The sequence below is a fragment of the Hippocampus guttulatus genome, chromosome 19, assembly GCF_054856545.1.
Source record: "Hippocampus guttulatus isolate MCC_2025c chromosome 19, RoL_Hgut_1.0, whole genome shotgun sequence".
NCBI lineage: Eukaryota > Metazoa > Chordata > Actinopteri > Syngnathiformes > Syngnathidae > Hippocampus > Hippocampus guttulatus.
This window is the reverse complement of record NC_141279.1, coordinates 7,750,839-7,774,238: the sequence shown is the minus strand read 5'-3', so window position 1 is coordinate 7,774,238 and position 23,400 is coordinate 7,750,839. Positions and strand designations below refer to the sequence as shown.

Sequence of the window (23,400 nt, the reverse complement as noted above, 5' to 3'; positions counted from 1 at the left end):
GAGACACACGCACGCACGTACGCAAACAGGAAGACGCACAAACACACACCGACTGGTTGGCCCTTTTTCAAGGGCAGGATGCTAGCTCGGGGGCTAATGGCAGCAGGAAGTGTCACGTTAGCCTCACGCTGAAAGACGACTTGGACGGTTTGAGGAAACTTCCTGTTGACCCGTGTCAACTTCACGGCGAAACGAAAAGCGTACACGCCAAAGCAAAAGTTGCATTGCGATGTGGCTTTTTTTTTTTTTTTTGTGGTCGAAAGCTCACTGGGTGTGACGACCTCAATGGCTCATCTCCGATTCAAGTTTCGGCACATCTGGAGGTCAGAGTTCAGCGTAAGAACGCCATCCGTCAGGTCAGGAGGTCGCCGCGGGGCAGCCGCGTCCCGATTGGCTGACAGACTCCGACAAGATCGAAGATGACACCGCCGCCCTCGGCACAACTCGGCGCGACTGCAGATGGCAAGGTGAGAATTCAGATCTCGCCGACGTGTTGCTCGACGTGACGGTTTTGGTAACGTGAAGGCGCACTTACGGCAGGATGTCGTCAGGCCTCGGCGACGGCGATTCCGACGCGTACGACTTTGCCGAGTACGCCAACTGGTCGCTGGAGGATTGGCGGCCGACGGAGGACGATTACGGCGACGGTGGCTTCGACTGGTGCGAGGCGGGCGAGCAGGAGTCGGCCATCAAGGTGTTCCAGACGTGTCTGTTCACCGTCGTCTTCCTGTTGGGCGTGGCGGGAAACGTTTTGGTGATGGCCACCTTCGCGGCGTATCGCCACCGCCGACGCTCGGCCACGGACGCCTTCCTGTTCCAGCTGGCGCTGGCCGACCTGCTGCTGCTGCTGACGTTGCCGCTGCAGGCGGCCGACACCAACGTGGGTTGGATCTTCTCGGCGCCGGCGTGCAAGGCGGCGCGCGCCGTCTACGCCGTCAACACCTACGCCGGCCTGCTGCTCCTGGCGTGCATCGCCGTGGACCGCTACCTGGCCGTGGTACCGCGTCCTCGGAAAGCGCCGCGCCGCCGCGCTCGGACGGCGGCGTTTGCGAGGTCGGCGGCGGCGCCGGCCATCTGGCTGGCGGCGGCGCTGCTCAGCCTGCCCGAGATCATCTTCTCCGACGTGGCCGGCTCCGGGGCCGACGCCTACTGCGGCACGCTGGCGAGCCCCGGCGTCAAAATGGCCGCCGACGGGGCCGCCGTCGCCGTCTTCGCTCTGTCCTTCCTGGTCATGGCGGCGTGCTACGGGGGCATCGCTCGCGCGCTGTGGGCGGGGGCCGGCGGCGGGGGCGGGGCCAGGCGGCCCCACCGCACGCTGAGGCTGATGGCGGCCCTGGTGGCGCTCTTCCTGCTCTTGCAGCTGCCCCACAGCGTGGTGCTGTCGCTCAAGATGGCGCGGCCCCTTTGCGCCCTGCTCCTGGAGTACGTCACGCGCAGCCTGGCGTACGCCCGCTGCTGTCTCAATCCCGTCACGTACGTCCTGGCGGGCCAGCGCTTCCGCCGGGACGCGCTTCGGCTCCTCCGCCGCCCGCGCCGGCCGGCCGTTCGGGCCGACGGCGCCGCCGCGCAATCGTAATCTGATTCCGGGTGTTCTGATGCGATTCGGTTTGGTTTTCTCCAACCTAATTCTGATCCTTTGATTGGTAATTGGTCGACACGTATCAGCATTCCAAGTTTCACGCCAAACTTTGTTTTTCTTTCTTCTTTTATTGCCACTTTCACGACAATTTATAAAAACTCTCGATGACACACTCATGTCTTGACATGACTCTGATTATTATGATTACAAGTCATCAGCGTGCACGTCTGGAGTTTGCATGCCACTCGGGTGTGATTTTTCTTTTTTTTTTTTTTTCCCCTCCTAATTGCGATGACGGAGAACATCAAGTCCATGGAAGCTACGAGACGGTCGATGGTACGGGCGCGTGCGGCCCACGCGCGGGACTATTGGGAGATATCCGGGAAACGGGTAGAAAATGGCCGACAGAGCTCGATGGTCGTCAGAAAAAATAAAACATCTCTAAATCATAAAAAATAATAATTTACACAGTCGATGTGTTACGTACGTATAAAAATAGAAAACAAGTAGAAAACATAGATGGCATTTGTCTTTTTTTTTTTTTTTTTGTACATCTTCAGAGCACGACAACATCGACACGGTCTAAAGTCTAAATCACCACCGCCACCATCGCCGGGGATGTCATCACCTGTGATGTCATCACCCGCGATGTCATCTGCAACGAGTTGCGAGAGTTGGACACGCGACGAAAGGGAAGGGTTGAGGTCAAAGGTCGGCGGGTCATCATCGGCCGACGCCGGGGCTGATCACGTGACTACGGATGAATTGTCATGCAAATGATTTTGAAACATCATCGTTGTCCGAGCTGATCCCGGGTCAGAAAAAAAAAGCGGGAATTGGCCAAAGATGATCCTTTTGTGCTTACGGGTCATTCCTAGCTGGGAACGCGGGCAGGCGCGGATAAGACGAGCGAGGCCTTGCGTCTCTCATTCAGGGTCGTTTTTTCTTTTTTTTTTTTTAAAGTTGGAAGAATGCGACGAAAGGTCAGAAGTAGATTATTGCACGTTAGCCGTGAAGCTAATTCCAAACAAAGACGCAGAAGGAAAAAGGAGCCAGCTTGCTTGCAGAAGGCGAAGACGAAAAGCAGCGTGGGCCCCCGTCGGCCGCCGCGGCTTCTAGAAGTGGAATACCTGCTGCTGGCCGCTCGCCGGCGCTGGCGCTTCCTCTTTGGACTTACGCCCTCCTTGCTCCAGATGTTTGAGGCGGGCCGCCACCGTCGGACCTTTGACGGACGCCGGCAAGCCGCCCACCACCTGGAGGGGGCGGGGCGAGAACTGAACCAGACACGTCATGAACATACGTCAGCATTTTGGCTTTTACAACTAAAAGCGGGTTCCCCGAGACGGAGGCCGAACGCTACCTCCTTGTCGACGCCGTCGCCGTCGTCCCGAAGGCCCGGCGGCGTGGAGGCGGGACGGGGCGCGTCCGAGTGGGCGGCGCGCCTCAGCTTGACCAGCGCCGCGGGCAGCTCGCCGTCCTCCATCTTTCAGCGCGGCGCAGACATCTGCGTCATCCTAAAGTTTCCGGGCGGCTCGCGACCGGCCACAAACGGCCCCGGCGCTCACCTTGTTGTTGGCGGCGAGCGCTGACGGGAAGCTCCGGCGAGGAGGGGGCGGCGGGGGCGGAGACTTGGACGGCTTGTCCGTGCGGCATCGGGACACGCCCGCGTCCGCTGGGGACAGACGCGTGACAAACAGTCAAGCGGTCGCCAGGCAACGTCAGCGCGCATCCACTCCAGTGACCCAATTTGCATTTTGCCCACCCGAGCCTCGCTGGGAGGCGGAGCCCTCCATGCTGTTGAGCTTCTGCGCCGCCAGCTGCACTTTGCCCGGCGGCGGCGGCGGCGACTCGCCAGCCGCGGGGGCGGCCATCAGCGGTTTGGGGGGCACGGCGGGTTTGGTGACGGTCTTGGCGGCCAAGTCCAGGTCGGGGATGGCCTTGAGCAGCTCGGCCTGCGTCTCCTCCAGCAGGCGGTTGATGTCCTGGGCGCTGAACTGCGTCAGGCTCGCACGCTTCTCCGCCCAGTCGCGCTCCGCCGCCTGACACGCATCATCAGCACTTTTGTCATCACGGCTCTTTTAAATACAAAGCCCCGCCACAAATCCAAAGTTCCCTGGAAAAAAAAAAAATGGACCGACCTTCTCCCATCCAGCGTTTTCCGTTACATCACCCCGCTGGCATTGAGTTCAAGACGCCCGCTTTGCTCCAGTGACTCACCAGAGTGACATCAGCGGAAACGTGCACGTTGAGGCTCTTCTCAGCCGCAACGCGACTTCGGGCGCTCAGCGGCGGCGTGTTGTCCGGCTCGGCAGCGCGGCCCGCCGTCTTGCCGTCGCTCGCGTTGTCCGTCGGGCCGCGGGGTGAATTCCTCTGCGATTGGCCGCCCGCCTCCTCCTGCTCCTTCTCGCTGGCCTGCCTGCGCGAGGAGGAGGAGGAGAGCGCAAGTCGAGTGGAGGGGCGGGGGAGGAAAGGAGGGAGGGAAGGGAGGAAGTCGCGCTTACCTCCGAAACGTGCCGAGTGTGTCGCGGACGTTGTTGCAGCGCTGCAGCAGGGCCTCCAGACGATGAGGCTCCTCCTTCAGGAACTTCACCGCCTCCACCTCCACGCGCAGCACCACGCGCATCTTGCTCTGCAGGCCTGGGAACTGGCCTGGCGTGGAGGAGGAGGGAAAAAAAAGGAAAAAAGCAGGAAGAGGGGAAGAAGAAGACAATTTCATGCAGCGACAAACTCCCGTAGTTACTGTCGAGTACTTGAGTAGTCACCCCCTTGTACTCGAGTACTCACTCTTGAGGCTGCCGAGCGTGTCGGCCAGCGTTTTGAGTTCTTGCGTCTTCTGCCGGAGGTCCTGCTGGCTCACCGGGAGCCTCGCCACGTTCGACCTCTTCTGCAGGTCCTCCACCCACCGCTCCAAGTCGCTGGCACGCACCGGGCCAAAAGGTCAAAGGTCACCATCCCAAGGCGCAGGGAAAGGGAAGGAGAGAGGGAGCGAGGGAGGCGGGGAGGAGGTGTACTGACTGCAGCTGGTGCACGAGCATCTCCTCCTGGTTGAGGTACTTGAGGCGTTCCTCCTCCACCAGGAGGCGCTGCCGCTGCAGGGGATCCTCTTGAGTGCGCGCCGCATCCTGCATCAGCACTCTAAGCTCCGCCTCCGTCTGCCTCAGCAGCGCCACCACACAATCCTGATTCTCCAGCTGATCACATTCACGCACGGGGCCGTTTTAGTCAGAATGCGTGCGCATGCCACACACACACGCACACACACACACACACACACTCACTCAGCCGCACGCACCTGCGTGTTGCGCAGCTGCGAGAGTTGCGTACGCAGCGCATTGGTGCTTTGCTGCAGGCCCAGCAGGTGGCGCTGCATCTGCACGCGGGACACGGTCAGTGGCTGGTTGGCGTCGCCGGCGGCGGACAGGGGTGGCGGCATCAGCGCCAGGGGGCCGGACGGCGTCACGGCTATGACAAATCATTGCGGTTTGACCAAAACTCAGGCACAACTGGGACTGCAAACTTTTGCAACTCAGCTTTTCTTCATTTTCAATTCCCGCACAATGCGTCATCCGCGCGCACGCAGACTCAACTTTATATGCACATGCCAGCAATGCACACGCACTCACGCACAAGCTTGCCAAATGACAGTTGATATGTACCTTTCTTTACTTTTGCAGGTCCAGCTAGAACAAGAAGCATGAGCAGCAGTTACATGCTAGCAGCAGTTAGCGGAGGGTGTGTGTGTGTGTGTGTGTGTGTGTGTGTGCAACACGTTAGCTTTCGCAAGCTGGCAATGAGAAGCTATGCGCTAACGCTGACAAGCTAGCACTCAGAAGCTACACGCCGGGCAGTCGGCGGCTCCATGCGAGCAGTTCCATTCAGGTAACTTACGATCTGTCCCTGAGCCGTCACTGGCAGACTCCATTTGGTCCCTTCGGGAGAGCACAAGCGGGAAGAAGGCAAGGATGTTAGTATGGAAGCAGATACGCGCGTACACACGACAAGGAAGGAAGGAAGGAGGCCTTACGGGCTGTGGTCTTCGGGTGCTCTGCTGAGGACTCGCTGCAGCAGACCTGTCAGGCTGGCGATCTGCTTCTCCATCACCTCCATGCGCTCCCTTCACACCCGCGCACATCATCATCATCATCATCATCATCATGCCCGTCACCTTCCTCACCCTCTTCAAAGGACTTGACCTCACCTGGTTTCTGTCTCATCTGCTCTGACACTGCCCCCGTCTCCTCCCGCCGCCGCCGCCAGCAGGCACAGCTGCTCCGAGGTCAGCCCCCGACCTCTGGGACTGTCGCCGCCCACGGACGACATCACCGAGTCTCGCCGCCGCTCGCCCCTGGCAGGAGAGCCGCGCGATGGCAGCGTGCTGGCGTAGGCCTCGCGCGTATCAGGAATCCTCTGCGGAGAGGAGAGTGACGGCCCGCGCAGGCCCACGGCCAACACGGAGGCCGCGTAGGTGTCGTTGTAAAGGGCGCCGCCCGCTCTGTAGAGGCCGCCGCCCTCCATCAGGGAACACACCGCCCCGCCAGCTCCTCGCCGGTATAAGGAGCCATACGGGTCGCTTCGGCCGGTAAGCGGCGATTGCGGCGCCCCCGCGAGGCCCAAGCGGGCGTCCGCGCCCAGGGAGTAGGGGTCGGCGTAGATGCCGCCACCGCCCGCGCGCTCGTCCGCCCGCAAAAGCACCACGCCGCGGGCCCCGCCCGCCTCGGCGTCCGGCTTCACGTCGCGTCGTTCCAGGATGGCACTGGAGGAGGCGACGAAGGCCGGCGGCGGCGGGGGCGGCGAGCGGTGTGCCGGCGGCGCGCCGTGGTGCTGGGGCAGCGCCGGCCCGGCATACGAGGACGGACGGCCGCCGTAGAGGAGCCGCGTCCGCGACGGCGAACCCTGAGGTGGCGAGGACGAGGCGGAGCGATGCTGGGAGGACACGGCCGGCGCGCCCAAGCGCCGGCCGGGGGGCGAATCCTGGGGGGTGTACACCATCTCGCGCTAGAAGGACGCATCGGGGCAAACGGGATGCTCAGCGGACCTTCCGGAAGATTCTCTTTCTTGTCGGCGATGCGATGGAGGTCCAAGGGAGCAGCGGCGTGCGGCGCACTCACCCTCAGGTCTCCGTTGGCCAGCGGGTGCGAGTTGTGGCGCTGGGCCGGGTACGTCCCGTATACGGGCTCCTTGCAGTAGATTTTGATGACGCAGCGGTCCCGAACGTCCCGCGGGTCCTCCAGCTCGTAGAACACGTTACGGCTCTCGTCCTTGATCAGCAGGGCTGTGCTGGGAGACCTGAAAACCGCCAAACGCGAGGCCCCGTCTTGGCAAACATTCACTCTTGATGAAGAGAACGGCTGCAAACGCGCAGCGCCCGATCGCCCCGACGCGATTGCCGACCGAAAGCCCGAGCGGAACGTACCTGAGCGCGGCCATGCTGAGCCTCTGCGGGAACATGTGCACGATGAGCGCTCGCAGGGTGTCCAGGCTGCTCAGCTCGTGCGTCAGGTGCACGCGGCGGGTCTCCTCGCCCAGCTGGAGGAACAGCATACCTGCGCGGCACGTGCCAGAATTAAGCAAAGGAAGCAAAATGAAAGGAGTTTGGGCGAGACCCCACCTGGCGCGTGCAGCTTGGCCTGGCCGCCGGCAGACGATCGGGCCAGCGGGAGACTCTGGCGCAGTCGGTTCATGCGGCTGAAGGCCACGGGCAGGTCGCGATCGGACATCGCGTCCGGATGCTCGGCCGACGACGGGGAAAGTCCGCCGCCTCGCGTCGGGCTCAGGCCACTGGCGCGCGGCGTCCGACTCTGCCGCCGCCGCCGCCGCCGCACCGCAAGCATTTCGGGTTACTCGCCAACCGAGACAACGCGCAATCGTTCACTCGTTTCATACTCAGAAATTCATGTTCGGGACCTGGATAGTATCGCGAACGTCCACTGAAAATCCCGTTGAAGGGATTGGGACGCATCTCACTTCATAGGGAGTGCCGAAACAGAAATCCAAAAAAAAACAAAAAAATGGGGTGCGTATGAATGAGTGAATGGTTCGGAACTCAGTCAGCCTCACACTCGTACGTGCGCACGCACACACACACATCGCTGCTTGCCGCAGCGCAACGGATCAGCGCCGACAGTCAGAATGCGAGCCTCCGACTCGGGAATAGCGATTTACGAGGCGGCGCCCTATCAGTCGGCGAGCAGCAGCACGAGTCCCCAAATCCTTCAGTCCTCGAGCCGGCTCACTGGGACCGAGATGTCCGGGTCGGGTCGTTCCCTGACAAAAAGTTCTTCCTGACTGCCGACGTTCCGAACGCGACTCAACGTCTTTGGAAACGGTCGTTCCCGCCTGCCTCTGGGGAGAGATTTTTTTTTGTCCGTGATTTTCACGCGTGTTTGTTCATGTCGTGTGAGCGTTTGTCATGACTTAGCACTCGGAAATAATCGATTCTGTTTTTGTGGATTTATTTTTGAGACAAACGTCACACGCCGCTGCGAGATATTTTCACGCTCACACACGTCTCGTCTCAGAATTTGGCCTGTGGATAAACCCTCCCTCTTGTCTCCGCGAGAGGGCAGTGTTGCTGCCCTCATTGAACGGGAACGACCAGCGGCTCACAAGTCAGGCAACAAAAATGCGACGGTGATTTATTTCCCTCCAATTTGTTTTGCCTTCACGTGGAAGACCTTCGTCTGCTGTCGCATGGATTCGAGGAACCCAAAAACACACGTGAAAAATAACAAATATATTTGAGGGGAGAATTTTGACACACGCAAGCACACAAATGGAGCAGAAAAAAAAAGGAAATCCTTTGCTCATTTGTGCTCACGCACGCTCATCCTGAGTGTGTGTGTGTGTGTGTGTGTTTCAGCCTGGCAGACATCTTTCCAGCTCGCCTGCACACCCGTTACCATGACAACAGCAGTCATGGTGCCATATTGTCAAGCAGAGTGAAGGATTAGCGTCACTCACTTCATGTCAAGTCATCAATTTGGTGTTCCCACGCTATGTCGCACTTCATCTTTCGCACGCGCCGCAGATTCTTACACAATCGTCCATTTCTGAGGGTTCTCTCGCTCTCTCTCTCCGTCTCTCTTTTTTTTTTTAACGGAGCTTAGTTGGGCACCGTCAGTGCAGTACCACGCCGAACCACAACATGATTGGCAGCACTGAGTTCGATGCGAGACATGCAGCGTAATAAAAAGAAGAGGAAGAAAATGGTAGGTTTTTTTTGTTTCAGTCAACCGTGTTGCCTCGCGATTACGGAAGCATGCAATCGATCGCACATTTGTCAGCGTTCTATTGAACGTCGTTCTCTGGCACGGCAGCCATCCGTCGGCGAAAGATAATCCAATTCAATCACAACGTTCTCAAAAAGCATGTGAGCGTGTGATGCGGGGTCACCGTGGCAACAGAGACTTCTGTCGCGTCTTTGCCGTTTATTGGGGGTGGCGCGTGCACACGACTGGCGCAAATGTGATGAGGATGATGAACGACGAGCTACGATGGAGAGAGTAAGAAAGACGAGCGCTGCTGACCTTGAAGCTCCAGTAGTTAGCTTGTTGCTGAGGAACAAAAAACAACAAAGAACACAACGTCAAAGACTCGCCACTGAGCTTTTGACTCAAGTCCAGCAGCGAGTCGGAGAGGCCTTCGGCGAGCCGTTGGAGCGTCGACGCGAAATGCTACGAGTTCGCCCAAGACGAATCAGCAAAATGACGGCATCGTACGAGTGACGCTTCTTGCCTTTCCGCGACGGCCTTTCACTAGTCGTTGAATTTTCTGCACACTTGCCCAACTATTAGGACACACGAGTAGAATGACTACAACAACTGGGAGATTAGTCAAACGGCTCGGACAAACTTGTAGAAGGACAAGGATGCGCTCGTAGTATCGGTACTTAGTATCGGTGTGCAGCGAAGAGTGAATACTGGCAACGAAAAGGTATTGAACATCCCTTAACTCATAGAAATCTAATCAGACCTTTGCTGACTTACATCACCCAAAAGTGTCTCGTTTGCGTCGTGCACCAGGAAGTGACATCATTGGCTTCCGCACACACACCACACACACAAGCGGCCATCTTTGTACACACCCTTCCTCTTCCTCTGCGGCCAAACCCACGTGCACCCGCACACGCACGTCTTTTCTCTCAAGCGGGTTGTCCCGGCACCAACATGCACACGCAGACCTGGCTGCACACGTGCGCCGTGTCCCCCCCCCCCCACACACACACACATTAATACATCATCAACAGGATGGCGGCGGCGCCGCAGAGGAGCGTCCTTTCTCCTGAGAGGACGACGGACGAGCGGAGACGGTTACCGTGGCTACTCAATCTTCGTCCCTCTTCCTCCTCCTGGCGCTCCATTTTACCCGAGACGCCCGCTGTGGGTTTCCCACGCCGGAGTCCCTGCTCGTCGCTACGGCGGCGGCGACGGCGGCGATCTGCATCCTGCTCAACTCACCCCCCCCCCCCCCCCACCGACGCCCCCTCGCCACCCCTCCTCCATGCCCTCCCCATCCTCCTCTCTCGCTCTCTCCTGCGCCTCAGCTGACGCCCCCCCCACACCCCCTCCCCCGGCCGCCAATCGCGCAACGCCAACACGCCTTCCCGTAATGCCAATCGGGTAACGCCGGTCGCGTTACGGCAATCGCACAACGCACCTTTGCGTAACAATAACATCAATCACGCAACGCCGGCGCAATGTCACCAAACGGCATTTGCCAACATCTCGTCATGGAAATGACACAACAGCAATTTGTCTAACGCCAACGCGCCTTCACGTAACGCCGACATGTTCACACCGCGAGCGTACCTGCCGTCCTCGAGCAGCGCCCCCTAGCGACATCTCCTTGTCGGCATCCCTCCGCCGCTCCGCGTCGGCCTGGCGGACGCCGTTCGGGGCCTCCGGTCTGTCGGCCGCCGGCACGTCGCGACGCCGGTCCGGCGACGAGGACGCCGACCTCCCGTTGGCGGCGAAGCGCCGGCCTCCCCGGGATCCGGCCGGTGAGCGGCAGTCCCGCGGGAATTCGACATCACTGACGGAGATCATGGGATTCCTTCTCTTCTCTCGACCTGCGCGGGAGGCGAGAGGGCGACGCAACGCCGTCAGAGCGAGGAGGCGGCCGAGATCTCGTCTACGATACGGCGCTTATCGCTCACGCACACAGGAGACAGGTGTGTGGCACCGGTGTCCAACCGGCGGCGGAGGGCCAGATCCGGCCCGACACATCGCTTTAGGTGGCCTGCCGAGGCAAATCAGGTTTCTCGCTAAAAATCCGTTCCGAGATTTTGAAACCTACTGTTAATATCGAGTTTGGCTGAATGCCCCGCCCCTTTTCATTTGTGTCGTTTTTCTTCCACTTCTGCTTGACGTGCATCGAGCGTATTGCGCGGACAAACGCATCACATTAAATTCAACGAAACTGCACACGTAAAGACGTCAGTCAGCACGTGCGCATGATGAACGCTTCATTTTGTCGGGAGACGAGCGCAAAGAGCGAGCGACGGCTGCTCGGCGTCACTCGTGTTTCACACCCACTCAAGGCCAAACGTGCGAGCGCGTGCGCGACAGGTGCCATTAACTTGGTTTTACGGCTTCATCCGGCTGGCTGGCGGATGCACGTAATCATCCGCACTGCGTGCGGGAGGAGGTCACGCGAATGTCCGAGTTTCCTCCAGCTGCAAACCTTCGCGTCTTGGCGCGGGAAACGTTGACCGGGTGGAGGGCTCTCGAATTGGGGATCTTTGGCAACCAAGTATGTGCCTTGTTTGAAGAACATATTATGGGACCGGCGCGCGCCAATAAAACCTCTCATCGGGGCTGCAAATAACAAACAAGCCACGGCAAACGTGCCTTTGGTTGATGCCTATAAAGCAGCACCCAAACGCAATTGCGTAACACCAACATGGCTTCATGTTCGTCAATCCCGCCGAACGCCATTCACGTCACCCCAACATGACTCGAGGTCTTGCCAAACACGCAACACCCAAAAGCCTTCACGTGAGGCAATCCTGTCACACCAAAATGGATCTTGATGGAACACCGACACGCCTTGAACGCCCGTCCTGTCACCCCAACATGCCAGCACGTGACATCAAACGCGCCGTCATGTCAGCCAATCATAGAACACCAACACGCCTTCACGTAATAGCATTTCTGTCACGCCGACGCTTCGCAAGGCGGCAATCTTGTAACGCCGACGTGTATGTTAACTCAATGCCGAAAGGCACAGGCGGACTTGTGAAGGTTTGAGGGAAAGCTGACGGCACCCCGGGGTGGGGGGGGGGGGCGTACCTGGCACGCGTTGCGGAGCGGGCCGGCGCCCCCCGCTGGCCGAGCATCGTCTTCATATCTGGTGAGCCCTCTCCTCCTTCTTCTCCACTCGGCTGTTCCCCCCTCCCTCCCCCCCTCGCTCGCCTCTTTAATCCTCTCTGGCGGAGAATGAAGCGCTTCAATCTCTCGCTCCACTTTTCCACCTCCTCTATCTGGGTGCCGCACATGTGCCCCCTGTGAGCCTGCCCCCCCCCGCCCCCCCACCTCCTCGTCTTCCAGCGACGCCGCTTTCTTGCCGCCTTGTGTGATGTCGCAATGCTCCCCGGCCGCTTCCCTCTCGCTCGCTCGCTAGCGCGTACGGCACCTCTCCAAAAAGGAGCTGGAGGCGCCTCGTTTTGCGGAATGGACGTTAGCCAATCGGAGACGCGAGAGCCGCGTCGTCCGCTCACAGGCGTTTCCCATTTTCAGCCGTGTGACGCTTTCACAACTTTTCACCATGAACCTCATGCAAGTCCTCCAGGCAGTGTCGCACCTCATCCCGTTGGAACAAAAGTACCAAGAGTACTTAGTCAGGGAAAAAGTCAATCACCCTCCATCACAGATTTGCAGTCCTACTAATTCATGATTTTTTTTAAATTTGTGCAGGAGTGTGTGTGTGTGTGTGTGTTGGCCGCTAGATGATGGAACACGTATCTCATCACACAGGCCGGTTTTTGGCTTTCGATGATTGAATGCGAAATTAATTCAAATCATCTCATCCTGCTTTTTATGCCTACGGAAAGCGACGACTGCATGCGGGTTCGTTTCGTTTCGGGATGAGTCACGTGTCACTGAGATGAGTTTGTTGGGGGGGGGGGGGGGGGGTCCAATTGCAGTATACACGGTTTACGCCGGTCGTGCCCAAGTACCAAAAGTAGCCTACTACTCGTCCTCATAGTACCGATGGCAGCCTACAATGAGTAACATCAGGAAGATGCGCTGGCTCGCTTCCTTCTGTGTCGCAAAGGCCGCGCCGCCTCGACGGCAACCCACAGACGGCGGAGACGCGCACGCGTGAGCGCGCGTGCAAGAAAGACAGCCGGGGAAAGTCCAGAGCGGCGACAAAGTTAAGAATACCTGCGGCGGCTACATGCCTGGGAAGGACGAGTTGCCCATTCCGGGTGCGACGACGACGGCGCCTCCTCCACCACCGCCTCCTCCTCCTCCTCCCGTTCTCGTCCCCGTTCACGCCACCGCCGCGCTCCTCATCGTCTCGCCATCTCGGTTGCGCCGCTCGTGTGAGCCAGCGCGTCTGGCAAGACGGCGGACGCTGGATAAAGTCTTATTTTATGGATGCCCCCACCACCACCACCCCCACCCCATTCCCGCAGCCTCTTAAAGGGGCGACGCCACATCTGCACCAACTTTCATCTCAGCACCAGCCTCGTGTCCATGACACACAAGTCTACCTGTGTGTGTGCGCGTGTGTCTATGCAAGTGTGTGTATTTGAATGTGTGTATTGTTTATGCACGTTTGTGTGTGCGCGCCCATGCGTGTTTACGTCTATGGCAGTTTGTGTTTGTGTTTGTACTTGTGCATGCACGTGTGCGTGCACGTGTGTGTGTTCAGGGGAAATAGCGAGGGCAACGTTTTTTTTTTGGGGGGGGGGGCTCTCAGCGTTTGAAGTGCTTGCTGCATGCCGATAAATGAATCATGAATTCTAGCAAAAAAAAACATGCAGAGAGAGCGTGTTTTTGCGCCTGTGAAAGTTCTCACCTCCAGCTGCCAAAACATCTGCGATGTCATCATGGCAGCTTTGCCGATTGGTGATTGATATCATAGGTCACGGGACGGGGGTGGAAATTGTACACAGCACCGTCAAAGGAAGTGCGGGCAATGGCCCGTTATGACAAGAGAGATTCCATCCAGCCAATGGAAGGTCACTTCCTGCTGGCCTGTCCCCACACACACACACACACTCTCTCTCTCTCAACATGGGCAAATGGACAACCGAGATTTTATCTGGAAGCCATTAATGACGACAAAGGATTGTCACTTGCGTCATGTGGGGGCCTTTTTAAAGTGATGAGGCACGCGACTCACCTTTCATATGAAACGTTTTATTTTATACGTAGAAGACTTACAAACCTCGTTCTGAATTAAAAAAAAAAGTCACGCTCAAATATTACAAATGTGCTAAAATGTACAAGATGTGGTGGGTGTGGAGGGAGGGGGGGGGGTGACATGGTACTTTCCTGTTCGGGTGGAGAAGGACAGCCATTTATGTTGGTCACATGACCCTGCACGGGCGTGACCATCCCTCGACAAACATGCGCACACGTGTCACCGTCAGTCATTTAAAAAAAAAAGGTCGGCGCTAAAACGGGGGGCGTGGCCTCACGCAGCAGTTGACAGGTCAAAGCGCCACGCACACGCACGGGCGCTTGAGGCAGACGGGCAGGATGCCCTTGTTGATCTGGTGGAAGTCCACCAGCTGCAAGAGGTCGGTGAACAGCGTCACGCCGTCGTCCATCGTCAGGTACTGCCGCCCGCCGTCCTCGCACTGGAAACACAAAGGCCGTCAGCACGTGTGCGCGCGCACGCATGCACGCGGGAAGCGCTCACAGGGATGACCAGGAAGTGTTTGGCCTTCAGCTCGAAGCACAGCGACAACACGAAACACTGAGCGTGCCGCTGGCTCACTCGAATCAGGAACGTCCTGCGCACACACACACACACACACACTGCGTTATGTTGTGTGCGTTGGCACTCCCAAAGTAGGCCACGGTGATGCGGTTGCCATGGCGACCGCCGGGCTCACCCGTCAACCGGGCCCTGTTCCTCAATCAGCGTCTCCGCTCGCTTCCGGGACACGTTACCGTGGAACCACGCCTGGCCGGCGTGGAGCACTGCTGACGGGCCAACAAGATGATCAAGGTCGCCTTGCGCGCAAAGACGAACCACCAACGAGACGGCGGCGGCGACTTACGGGGCGGTCCTGAGGCTGAGCTTAAGTTGGGCAGGCTGCAGCGCAGAGCTTCACGACGCTGACGAAAAAAAATTGATGAAACCACACCACACACACACACACACACAAAACAAGTCAGAGTGCAGTGATGACATCGCTGCTGATGGACCACGCCCCCTCACACATGAGAAGCGGCAACGAGTTGGTCCGCCCCCTCCTCACCCGCCGCGCTCGGCCCTCCTGCCACTCGGCGCACTCCGCCTCGCTCGGGTTCTCGATGACTCGACCGCCGGAGCTTCCGGAAAAGTCCATGGCCACCAGGTTGGCCTCCGACTTGGCCTGCAAGCACACACGCATGAAAACAAACAAAAAAAAAAAGTCACCTTCTTTGCGTGTCTTTGTCCTCACTTTGCCCTCCGTCAGGTTGGTTCCATCCAGACCGCGATGGGTCCACTTGGACTGTTGGAAGTTACACTGCAGCTGCTTCCCATACTAACACACACACACATCAAAACGTGTCAGACGTCAGAGAGCCGATTGGTCAAAAGCAATCAAGTCCAACCTTAAACAATCGGAAGGCCGAGGTCCAGCAGGTTCTGGTCTGCTCGCTGTCAGCGCACAACATCTTCACATGGTGAAGGCGGACCGGACTTCCTGAGGACTGTGTGCGCACACACACACATCCACAGAGTCATAGACAAAAAAATTCCACACACACACACACACAGATGAGATGGCATCATCTTCACACGGTGAAGTGCAAGCGTGGCAAAGGTCACCGACCGTGATGGCGAAACAGAAGTTTTGGGGCGCGGCGTAAAGTTTCCGTGCGTTGACGACGTTGTAGACGTGAAGGTCGCGAAGGTCGGCCACGTACTGCAGGTGTCTCGGTTCCTTGGACGCGCCCTTGGACGAGCAGTAAAGACCCGAGCGGCGCAGGAAGAAGTGCGCGCGCTTCCAAGATTTGCGCGTGCTGTCCTTCACGTGGAGGAAGCCTTGGATCTCGGGACACGAGCCCGAATGGACCAGATCCTGAAGGCCCAACGGGAGATAGTCACTAACGCTCGCCTGCGGGATGCCAGTATGGGACGCCGTACTGGATGTTGTTATCCCGCGTGTGCGTGCGCGTTGCGTTTATCACGTCTGTGTCACGTGCGTGCATATTGTGACCTGTACGAGCTGTTGCGATGTCATCGGTTTGCCGCCGTCCGCGCTGTCCGAGATCATGGCGTCGGGGAAGAAGAGCTGAGGGAAGGACGACAAAGATGATGATGTCATGGCGACGACGGGGATGATCATGTGGATGAGGTCACGGGTGTGCTGCGATAACATGTCACGGCGAGGAGGGCCTTCGTACCGCCGGCTTTCGGAAGAACTCGTACTTGGCGTAATTCTTGCAGAAGACGAGCCGCGTGTCGGCCTTGACGGCCCAGCCGGCCTGAACCTCCAGCACCGCCTCGTGGTCCTCCAGGCACCTCTCTGGGGAAGACACGTGCGGCTCGTTCATGCGCTCGGTCGCCACCGCGTACGCGGGCGCGTGCGCGCACGTTACCGAGGCCGAGCGCGGGATGGACCTCCATGAGGGCCCAGTGCTCCCGCTCGCTGCAGCCCCCCGTCGTCACCAGCATGCGACAAACGTCCATCGCCGTGGCGCCGTCGCTCACCCGAAGCGAGCGGCCATGCTCGTCCTCGCCGAAAACCTTCAGCAGCTGACGCGTGCCGCGAAAACACAAAGCGAGTCACAATCTCGGGCTGTTCCGTTGCTGCATGTTTGTGCTCACTTTGCCTTCGTCCAGACTTTGAGGGCTCCATTCGCTCGGTTCCGAGGTGCGCTTCTGACGCTGCTGCTGCAAACATGCACACGCAGGCCATTCAGTCAGACTGAAACACATACCATGCACAAAACGTGTAAATCGTGTAACTCGTGACTGTGTTTGGATGAATGATTTGGAGACAAAATCTCTCCCAAAGCGAGAAGAGAGCGTTCAAACCAGCCCGACGAGAAAGTTCCGCTTGCAAGAGGGCGTGGGGGGGGGGGAGACGGGCATGCGAATGTTTGTAAATGCAAAAAAAAAAAAAAAAACAACCGCCACAACCTGTCTGTTGTTCAATCATGACTCACAACTGGTCTTACGTCACCGCCCCGTGAGTGGGAGACAATAGACGACGACGACGACTCACTCGTTTGTCGCCGGCTGCCAGCGAGGCCGTCGCCAAGGGGACGGGAGAGCAGGTGAGGCCGCACAACTCCGGGAACGGATTCGGGACGGGTGGAGCCGACGATGACAAACGCTCTCTCCAGTTGCCCCTGGAAGACAAAACGCAAACATTCATGACAGGAAAGGTCGCCAAACTAACTCCTTGGGGTTGACAAACGCTTTCAAAACACACAATGGACTGGTTGCCGGTAAAAAAAAAAATATTCAAAGCAATTTCATGGGCATTAAGCTTTTTAGTCCTCGTAGGAGTTCACCATAGAGAAAAAAATCTGAACGTGGTTTTATGAACAACCAATCGCCACCAAAGTTCATGTGCACATCTCCCTCATCAACCTCTGAAAATATCCTCAAAATGGCCCCAATATTTTGGCTTTCACGCCATAAAATCCAAATGATCGAGGTGTTGTGTTTGACAGAAAACGGAGAGGAAGCAGAGAGTGGCAGAGTGCGCGCTGGTGACGTCATGACGCACCTGCTGGCTACGAACGCCCCGCCGGCGATGTTGATTGGCTGCGAGCGGTGCGCTTCTGGCCGGGTGACGTCGTCCTCCAAACTTTCCTTTCGCGACATCGTAAAAGCACCACAAGCGTTTCTCCTTTTTTCCCCTTTTCCACGGACAGCGGCCACTCGCTTGGCGCCGATCCTTTCACGTGATGTCACGTGAGCCGCGAGCAACACAACGCGCAGCCGACCAGCTTGACGGCGTTTTGTCTCAGGTGTGTCGCGCACCTGTGCCCCCGCTCAGCTGTCGCTCATCATGGCGACGATGACGTCAACGGTCGTCGACAGCTTTGGCGGGTCGGCTGCAGGGGGAGGAGCCACGCGCGGCTAGGTAAGCGACTGACGTGCAGGTCAATAGCGCACCTGCGGGTCAGCCGACCTCCCCACCCAAAGAAAATTATTAAAAACAACTTGTTTGTATTTTAATCTAAATGCGAAGCCATTAAAACGGAATCAAGCCGCTGTTATAGGACATGTGAGTTGCAATTAAATTCTAAAAAAAAAAATAATAATAATAATAGATTTTATTTATAAGCGCCTTTCAAGACACCCAAGGACACTTTACAATAACAAATAACACAAAACAATACGGGTTGAGCAGCGGCAGCCAAAACGCGCCAGCGTTCACTCAACCCGAAAGTCAGAAAGAAACAAGGGAGGGAGAGGGGGAGAAAGTTTACTATATATTCGTAGTTAAACCGGGATCCATTGTGTGTGTGTGGGGGGGGGGGGGGGGGTTACACAAAGAAGAGTTCTGGACCTATTGAAGATGACTCCATACGTGTTGTCATCTGCAGATGAACATTGAAACTACAAAAGAAAAAAAAACGAAGCAACTTTATGAACATTCCCAATCATTTAATTAAAACGAGTGATTGTGGAGCACTGAACAATTTCAGGTAAAATGATCTTGCTGTACAAATAGTGAGATGGAATTCATAAAAAAATAATCAAATGGTGACTGTTGTACAAATGGACTTTATAAAAATTAAAATGTGAATTACTGTCATAATCAATGAACTTTGTCAGAATGTAGAAAAAATTAAGCTTTCGTGTGTTTTGACATACAAAGACTGTTTATTTGAATAAAGTCTAAAGAATATGACTTTGAAGGAATCAAATGAATGACGGTTGTACAATCAATATCGCAATTAAATATAAATGAATTCTTATGGAATTAGTTTGAAATGTAATTTTACAAACGAGTTTTAATATATTAAAAGAATGTTTTAAAATTGTACATATGTCCATGAAAAAGTAATTTCGGTCTACTAATGACTTTGTTGCAAATACTTTATCATGAACTTTATTTAAAACGTTAGAATCAAACAAATAACTCTGACCAACGAGCATTTAAATGAAAAGTGATTCAAAAACGTAATTAAAGACACAAATCAAGTTTGAAACTCAGGTGAAATGACAAAGCTGAGTGTTGTACAAATAAACATTTATTCTGATGAAAACTGATCCAGAGAAATGCAAAACGCGGACTGTGTCCCAAATGAAAGTTTCCAATCTTGTTGACGCTTCTTTGGCGCCACCCGGTGGCCCAGTTGGGTACACAACCCGTTCGAATTGCGTTAGCGGTGCGTGACGACGTCATGGCGCGTTTCTTTTCTTTTCTTGGATCAAATCAGGTTTTTATTTTCCTTTCATGTGTTGAGAAAAGCCCACACAGTTTCAACATTTACAATCATTCCAACGGGCGAGGGACGGCACGAACAGCCCTCCGACGACACCCCCCTAGCCGCCCGCCGACTCGGTGCCCATCCGGAGCAGCCGTCTCGTTGGGTGCCAAAATCCTTCATCCGGACCAAATGGCGACTGCCAGCGACCTGAAAAGTTGCTGGCTGGTGGACATTTTTTTTCTTTCCTTTTCTTTTTGTTTGTTGGAGTCAAAACAGCTGGGATGCTTTTGGTTGGTTGCGCGGTCAAAAGTACAAGTAGAATCGCGTGACAGGAAGAACGAGAAAAACGACAAGAAGAAAAAGTTGGTTTGAAATGTTGACAATGAAGCTCGTCACACAGTCTTGTGGACTCCTCCCACAAACGCGCCTTGTGCTGGGGTGGGGTGGGGCCAAGGGGCTGATTCCAGAGACAGCATGATTTTCATGAGTGACAGCACGGGGAGCGGGCGTGTGAACTCTGACCTGATACAGGTTAAATGCTTCTTACAGGAATGAAATGACATCTAGCAATCAGGCGTTTAATAAAGTGAAGGGGGGCCGGGTATTGAAAACCATGCTTCCTCTGGGAGGGGGTCAAGGGGGTGGTGGGGTGTGCGTGCAGACTGAAAGGGAGATTGGGGTGTGAAAGGACACCATTGTTACTCCCATCCCAGCCCACAGCTGACCCCCGTAACAAGTGGGGGGGGGGGGTTGCAGGTGGGGGCTGGGCGGGGGTCAGACGGAGCGAGGGAGTGGGGGCGCCGGCGCAGTGTGCGGAAAGAGAACAAAGAAACAAGAAAAGGAGCGCTCATTTCTGGTTCTTGAGCTGGTTGGAAAGCCAGTCGAGGCCCTCGTAGAGGCCGTCGCCGCTGGTGGCGCACGTGGCCTGGATGTACCAGTTGCGCTGGCGCAGCGAGTGCAGGCCCAGCTTGTCCGTGATCTCGGCGGCGTTCATAGCGTTAGGCAGGTCCTACGGGGGAAAAGGTGCACAGCGTCATGCTTCGTCGGCGTGAGCACCCGCCACTCAACATTCACGTGCGGGCAACCGCCAGGGGGGGCAACGCACGCTTTTGCCCAAACCTCACTGAGCCCGAATGTTGGTTTCTCGTGAGGGTTCGTTCAACGTCGCAAACGGTTGCAAAGACTTTCACCAGACTTGCCTCAACACTGAATGGTCGCAAACAGCTTTTCTTGTCGCTACAAGTGCCGACGAGAAAAACTCTGCGATGGTTACGACTGTTGGCGAACATCTTTACAGCCCTCTGCGACCTTGAACAAACCCAAACCAAAAAAGGGGGTGGAGGGGGGGGGGGCTATTTGCTCAGTTAGATAAGGGCTTTCAGGCTTCTTTTAAGCTGCTCAAAAAAAAAAAAAGACGCTACTATGCGGGAGTCCAAAGTCAAAGTCAGTCAGCCGATTGGGGGCAGACAGTCGTTTCAAGAGGCAAAGGACAGCAAACCGTTGTGTCAGCCTGCCCCAGGTCAGGTGCTTCAATAATATAGCCATTGTGAACCGCCATAGAAATCTGCGGCATTTATAATGATTAAATATTTTGACAATGGCTTAGTGACACGAAATTCTCCAAATGATGACATTTTCAGCCAAACTATTATCCTGCATGAATGCAGACTGGTTTTCAAAATAAGACATCTGCTTTTACTTTGAAATCAACGTTTTTGTTCCAGACCAAAGCCCCAATTCAATTCAATTGATCTTTGTGCATTTTCCAAATTGCCAATTTAAAGGATGTGCTGTTTTGGCTGAAAGGGCGCTCACCTTTGATCAGATGTCTGGAAAAATGATCAACAGCTCCAAATAATTGTCAGTTGCCACCCTACAAATTCGAGCACTCGAGTGGCTACATTGGCAGCAGCGTGCATACCTGTTTGTTGGCGAAAACCAGCAGAACAGCTTCTCGGAGCTCGTCCTCAGACAGCATTCTCGCCAGCTCCTCACGGGCCTCGTTTACACGCTCCCGGTCATTGCTGTCCACCACGAAGATCAGACCTGCGCACGCACACAGACACACGTACGTCAACATGCGCACACATTGACGCAGGCACACTAGCGGCTAGCTGACCTTGGGTATTCTGGAAGTAGTGGCGCCACAGAGGGCGGATTTTGTCCTGGCCGCCCACGTCCCACACGGTAAAACTGATGTTCTTGTATTCAACCGTCTCCACGTTGAAACCTGCAGGAGAGAGGACAACATTTGAACACTGATAATGTGACAACTCATGCATGCATACACGCTAGCAAGGTTGACAGCCGGACCATTTCCAGCCAGCGCACGATGTGTGCGTCGAGTCATCGGGCAGAATCTGGAGTGCATGTTGAAAACATTTGAAGTCGCACTATGTGCAAGTAGCGCTTTTGCAGTGGGACGCTACAGACTCACCTTTTTTTTGCGGGTGGGGCATAATCTGGTACATTTGTCATGTACAGCCCAGCTGTATGTACACTAAATTGTTTGACTTTTATGTACAATACATGAATTACTATTCGAGTACAATAGTTATTTTCTTATATTGCATTGCTCTTGTTCAAGGTTGCAGTATCTAATAAGAAATGAAATTTCTTTCATTTTCATTTTAAAAATGAAACCTTTGTGTGATTTTTCATGAACACTTGTGCCCACTGCTTGAGTCACTTTTGTGTTGGCCATTCAGCCGTGACTTGGCCACCTAACATGGTTGGACAACGTTGGACAATGCCTGTGAAGAGTTCAAGCACAAAAGCTGACATCTCCATTTTGACAGTCAAATAAAAGGAGTGTTTTGAAAACTGCTATCCAGGTTAAATCTAAGCTTTTTTGGGGGGGCTATTCGGCAGCAATCCATTCATCAATCTCTTTCCCAAAACAGAAGCGCAAGTTCCTCGACGGGGAGACGTACCGATGGTGGGAATGGTGGTGACAATTTCTCCAAGCTTGAGCTTGTAAAGGATGGTGGTCTTCCCTGCAGCATCCAGGCCTACCATTAGGATCCTCATCTCCTTCTTGCCAAAGAGGCCTTTGAAGATGCCAGCAAAGATGTTCCCCATGGTGACGACGCTGCTGGAAGGAGGAGAACCACATTAGTGGAGGAGCCTCACAAGACGGCAAAAGGGAGTGCATTCATCTATGGCGTGTTACAATCTCCACTCTTTTGGGGAGCGATTGTTTTGTTCTGTGCACGTCCGCTGCCTGGCAGTCACCTGTCATCGCGCTGGCAGTCGCAATGTGCCCACTCGCCCAACAAGCCGCATTGTTCATCATGCATTTATTTGTCCGTGCCGTGGGCGTTGGCACGTCACGCGTTTCCACGCGTCACTTGTGCCGTTTAAGTCAAACATTTAGTCGTTGCCGTTCGAAGTGAAGCCGAGATAATCACTCGGGCGGCCCGCTGCTCCACCACCGACCCTTGAAAGTCACCAAACGGCCCGCAAACAGCGCACAGTTCCGAACGAAGTCCCAACAGTGGGCTTCCCTTTTACCGCAACTGGGGCAACGGTCAAATCGCTGCCGGAGATCCGTGTCTTTGGATAGGATTTTGAAAGGAACTAGTTGTTGGGAGCTAGCGCCCATATCGTTAGCTTCGCTTAGGGCGGATACGTTAGCTATTAGCATTAGCTGTGCGGACGTCATCTCTCACACACACAATCACCTCTAAAAAGCGTTGCGCTGTTTAATGGTGATTGATGAGTTTATTGGGAATGTTTAATACAAGAACAAGTGGATTAATCTAACCGATCGGGGGTGGGGGGGGGATCCAACTTCCGAGAGGAGACTTTCCCAATCGGCCCGTCTAGAGAATGTCTAGCCTAGCCGCTAAATGCCGCGTCACAGCACAGGGGAGGCGAACGTCAGCTCGCGCTCAAGCCTCGACGGTTAAAATGCTGCGTTCGGATGTGTCGACGCGTCTCCCCGTAGCGGACGGAGCGTTGGGGAGCCGCCGTTGGCTTCGGGTGCGACTTTACCTTTTTGACGAGCTTTTGGTTCTCTACCGTTAGGGTGGCCGTCACTCCAAAATGGCGTCTTGCGCAAGCGACGAGACGCCGGTGCTTCGCCGCGTCCTACTATCAGATGGCAACCAATCGCAACGCGCTCACTGTCACGTTTGTCCCACCTCTCCACGCTGTCGTCCAATCGCAGCGCGCCCGCCTGGACGACGTACGGAACGTTGCACAAAATGTCGCGGAAGTGCACCTCCACCCAAAAAACACAATTCTTGACACTTT

General features: G+C 55.7%; 4 protein-coding genes across 17 annotated transcripts; 1 reads left to right on the top strand and 3 right to left on the bottom strand.

Moving 5' to 3' along the window:
- The first annotated feature begins 245 nt into the window (after positions 1 to 245).
- ccr10 (chemokine (C-C motif) receptor 10) lies at positions 246 to 1,668 on the top strand. The gene is made up of 2 exons (XM_086138207.1): positions 246 to 467; positions 541 to 1,668. The coding sequence occupies exons 1-2, from the start codon at positions 460 to 462 to the stop codon at positions 1,574 to 1,576; spliced, it is 1,044 nt and encodes a 347-aa protein (XP_085994333.1). The 5' UTR covers positions 246 to 459; the 3' UTR covers positions 1,577 to 1,668.
- Positions 1,669 to 1,687: 19 nt separating this feature from the next.
- Positions 1,688 to 13,148, bottom strand: LOC147190020 (SRC kinase signaling inhibitor 1-like). Of its 8 annotated transcripts, none has more exons than XM_086138192.1 (19): positions 12,981 to 13,148; positions 10,387 to 10,646; positions 9,106 to 9,132; positions 7,188 to 7,377; positions 6,993 to 7,122; positions 6,688 to 6,865; positions 5,778 to 6,574; positions 5,604 to 5,693; positions 5,468 to 5,508; positions 5,236 to 5,259; positions 4,872 to 5,041; positions 4,595 to 4,770; positions 4,364 to 4,494; positions 4,081 to 4,228; positions 3,797 to 3,995; positions 3,342 to 3,618; positions 3,145 to 3,251; positions 2,940 to 3,062; positions 1,688 to 2,853 (listed from the first exon to the last, which is right to left on the bottom strand). In XM_086138192.1, the coding sequence occupies exons 1-19, from the start codon at positions 13,000 to 13,002 to the stop codon at positions 2,695 to 2,697; spliced, it is 3,249 nt and encodes a 1,082-aa protein (XP_085994318.1). In that variant the 5' UTR covers positions 13,003 to 13,148; the 3' UTR covers positions 1,688 to 2,694. The 8 variants fall into 8 exon arrangements, with proteins under 8 accessions (XP_085994318.1, XP_085994319.1, XP_085994321.1 ...); XM_086138193.1 differs by having other exon boundaries at positions 1,688 to 2,832; XM_086138195.1 differs by lacking the exon at positions 12,981 to 13,148 and adding an exon at positions 11,869 to 12,013.
- Positions 13,149 to 13,931: 783 nt separating this feature from the next.
- Positions 13,932 to 17,617, bottom strand: grb7 (growth factor receptor bound protein 7). Of its 6 annotated transcripts, none has more exons than XM_086099382.1 (14): positions 17,487 to 17,617; positions 16,977 to 17,103; positions 16,577 to 16,642; positions 16,348 to 16,504; positions 16,153 to 16,274; positions 15,966 to 16,040; positions 15,579 to 15,827; positions 15,358 to 15,456; positions 15,204 to 15,287; positions 15,018 to 15,134; positions 14,817 to 14,874; positions 14,649 to 14,739; positions 14,453 to 14,546; positions 13,932 to 14,390 (listed from the first exon to the last, which is right to left on the bottom strand). In XM_086099382.1, exons 1-14 carry the CDS (start codon positions 17,582 to 17,584, stop codon positions 14,244 to 14,246), a joined length of 1,584 nt encoding a protein of 527 aa, XP_085955508.1. In that variant the 5' UTR covers positions 17,585 to 17,617; the 3' UTR covers positions 13,932 to 14,243. The 6 variants fall into 6 exon arrangements, with proteins under 6 accessions (XP_085955508.1, XP_085955509.1, XP_085955510.1 ...); XM_086099383.1 differs by having other exon boundaries at positions 14,649 to 14,736; XM_086099384.1 differs by having other exon boundaries at positions 16,577 to 16,639.
- Positions 17,618 to 18,945: 1,328 nt separating this feature from the next.
- arf2b (ARF GTPase 2b) lies at positions 18,946 to 23,306 on the bottom strand. Of its 2 annotated transcripts, none has more exons than XM_086137903.1 (5): positions 23,140 to 23,306; positions 22,077 to 22,234; positions 21,263 to 21,373; positions 21,065 to 21,189; positions 18,946 to 20,152 (listed from the first exon to the last, which is right to left on the bottom strand). In XM_086137903.1, exons 2-5 carry the CDS (start codon positions 22,222 to 22,224, stop codon positions 19,991 to 19,993), a joined length of 546 nt encoding a protein of 181 aa, XP_085994029.1. In that variant the 5' UTR covers positions 22,225 to 22,234; positions 23,140 to 23,306; the 3' UTR covers positions 18,946 to 19,990. The 2 variants fall into 2 exon arrangements, with proteins under 2 accessions (XP_085994029.1, XP_085994028.1); XM_086137902.1 differs by having other exon boundaries at positions 22,077 to 22,237; positions 23,140 to 23,290.
- Between the last annotated feature and the right edge of the window lie 94 nt (positions 23,307 to 23,400).

Coding starts and splice junctions, on each gene's coding strand:
- grb7 (XM_086099382.1), bottom strand. CDS start 17,584: ATGTCGCGAAAGGAAAGTTTGGAGGACGACGTCACCCGGCCAGAAGCG. Junction 16,505..16,576: donor AAAGTCTGGACGAAGGCAAA/GTGAGCACAAAC, acceptor GGCACGCGTCAG/CTGCTGAAGGTTTTCGGCGA. Junction 14,547..14,648: donor GAACAGGGCCCGGTTGACGG/GTGAGCCCGGCG, acceptor GTGTGTGCGCAG/GACGTTCCTGATTCGAGTGA.
- arf2b (XM_086137903.1), bottom strand. CDS start 22,224: ATGGGGAACATCTTTGCTGGCATCTTCAAAGGCCTCTTTGGCAAGAAG. Junction 21,374..22,076: donor CACCACCATTCCCACCATCG/GTACGTCTCCCC, acceptor TCTCTCCTGCAG/GTTTCAACGTGGAGACGGTT. Junction 20,153..21,064: donor TGGTTTTCGCCAACAAACAG/GTATGCACGCTG, acceptor TTTCCCCCGTAG/GACCTGCCTAACGCTATGAA.
- LOC147190020 (XM_086138192.1), bottom strand. CDS start 13,002: ATGGGCAACTCGTCCTTCCCAG. Junction 10,647..12,980: donor GGGCAACTCGTCCTTCCCAG/GCATGTAGCCGC, acceptor CCTCCCGCGCAG/GTCGAGAGAAGAGAAGGAAT. Junction 4,771..4,871: donor CGCAGCTGCGCAACACGCAG/GTGCGTGCGGCT, acceptor GAATGTGATCAG/CTGGAGAATCAGGATTGTGT.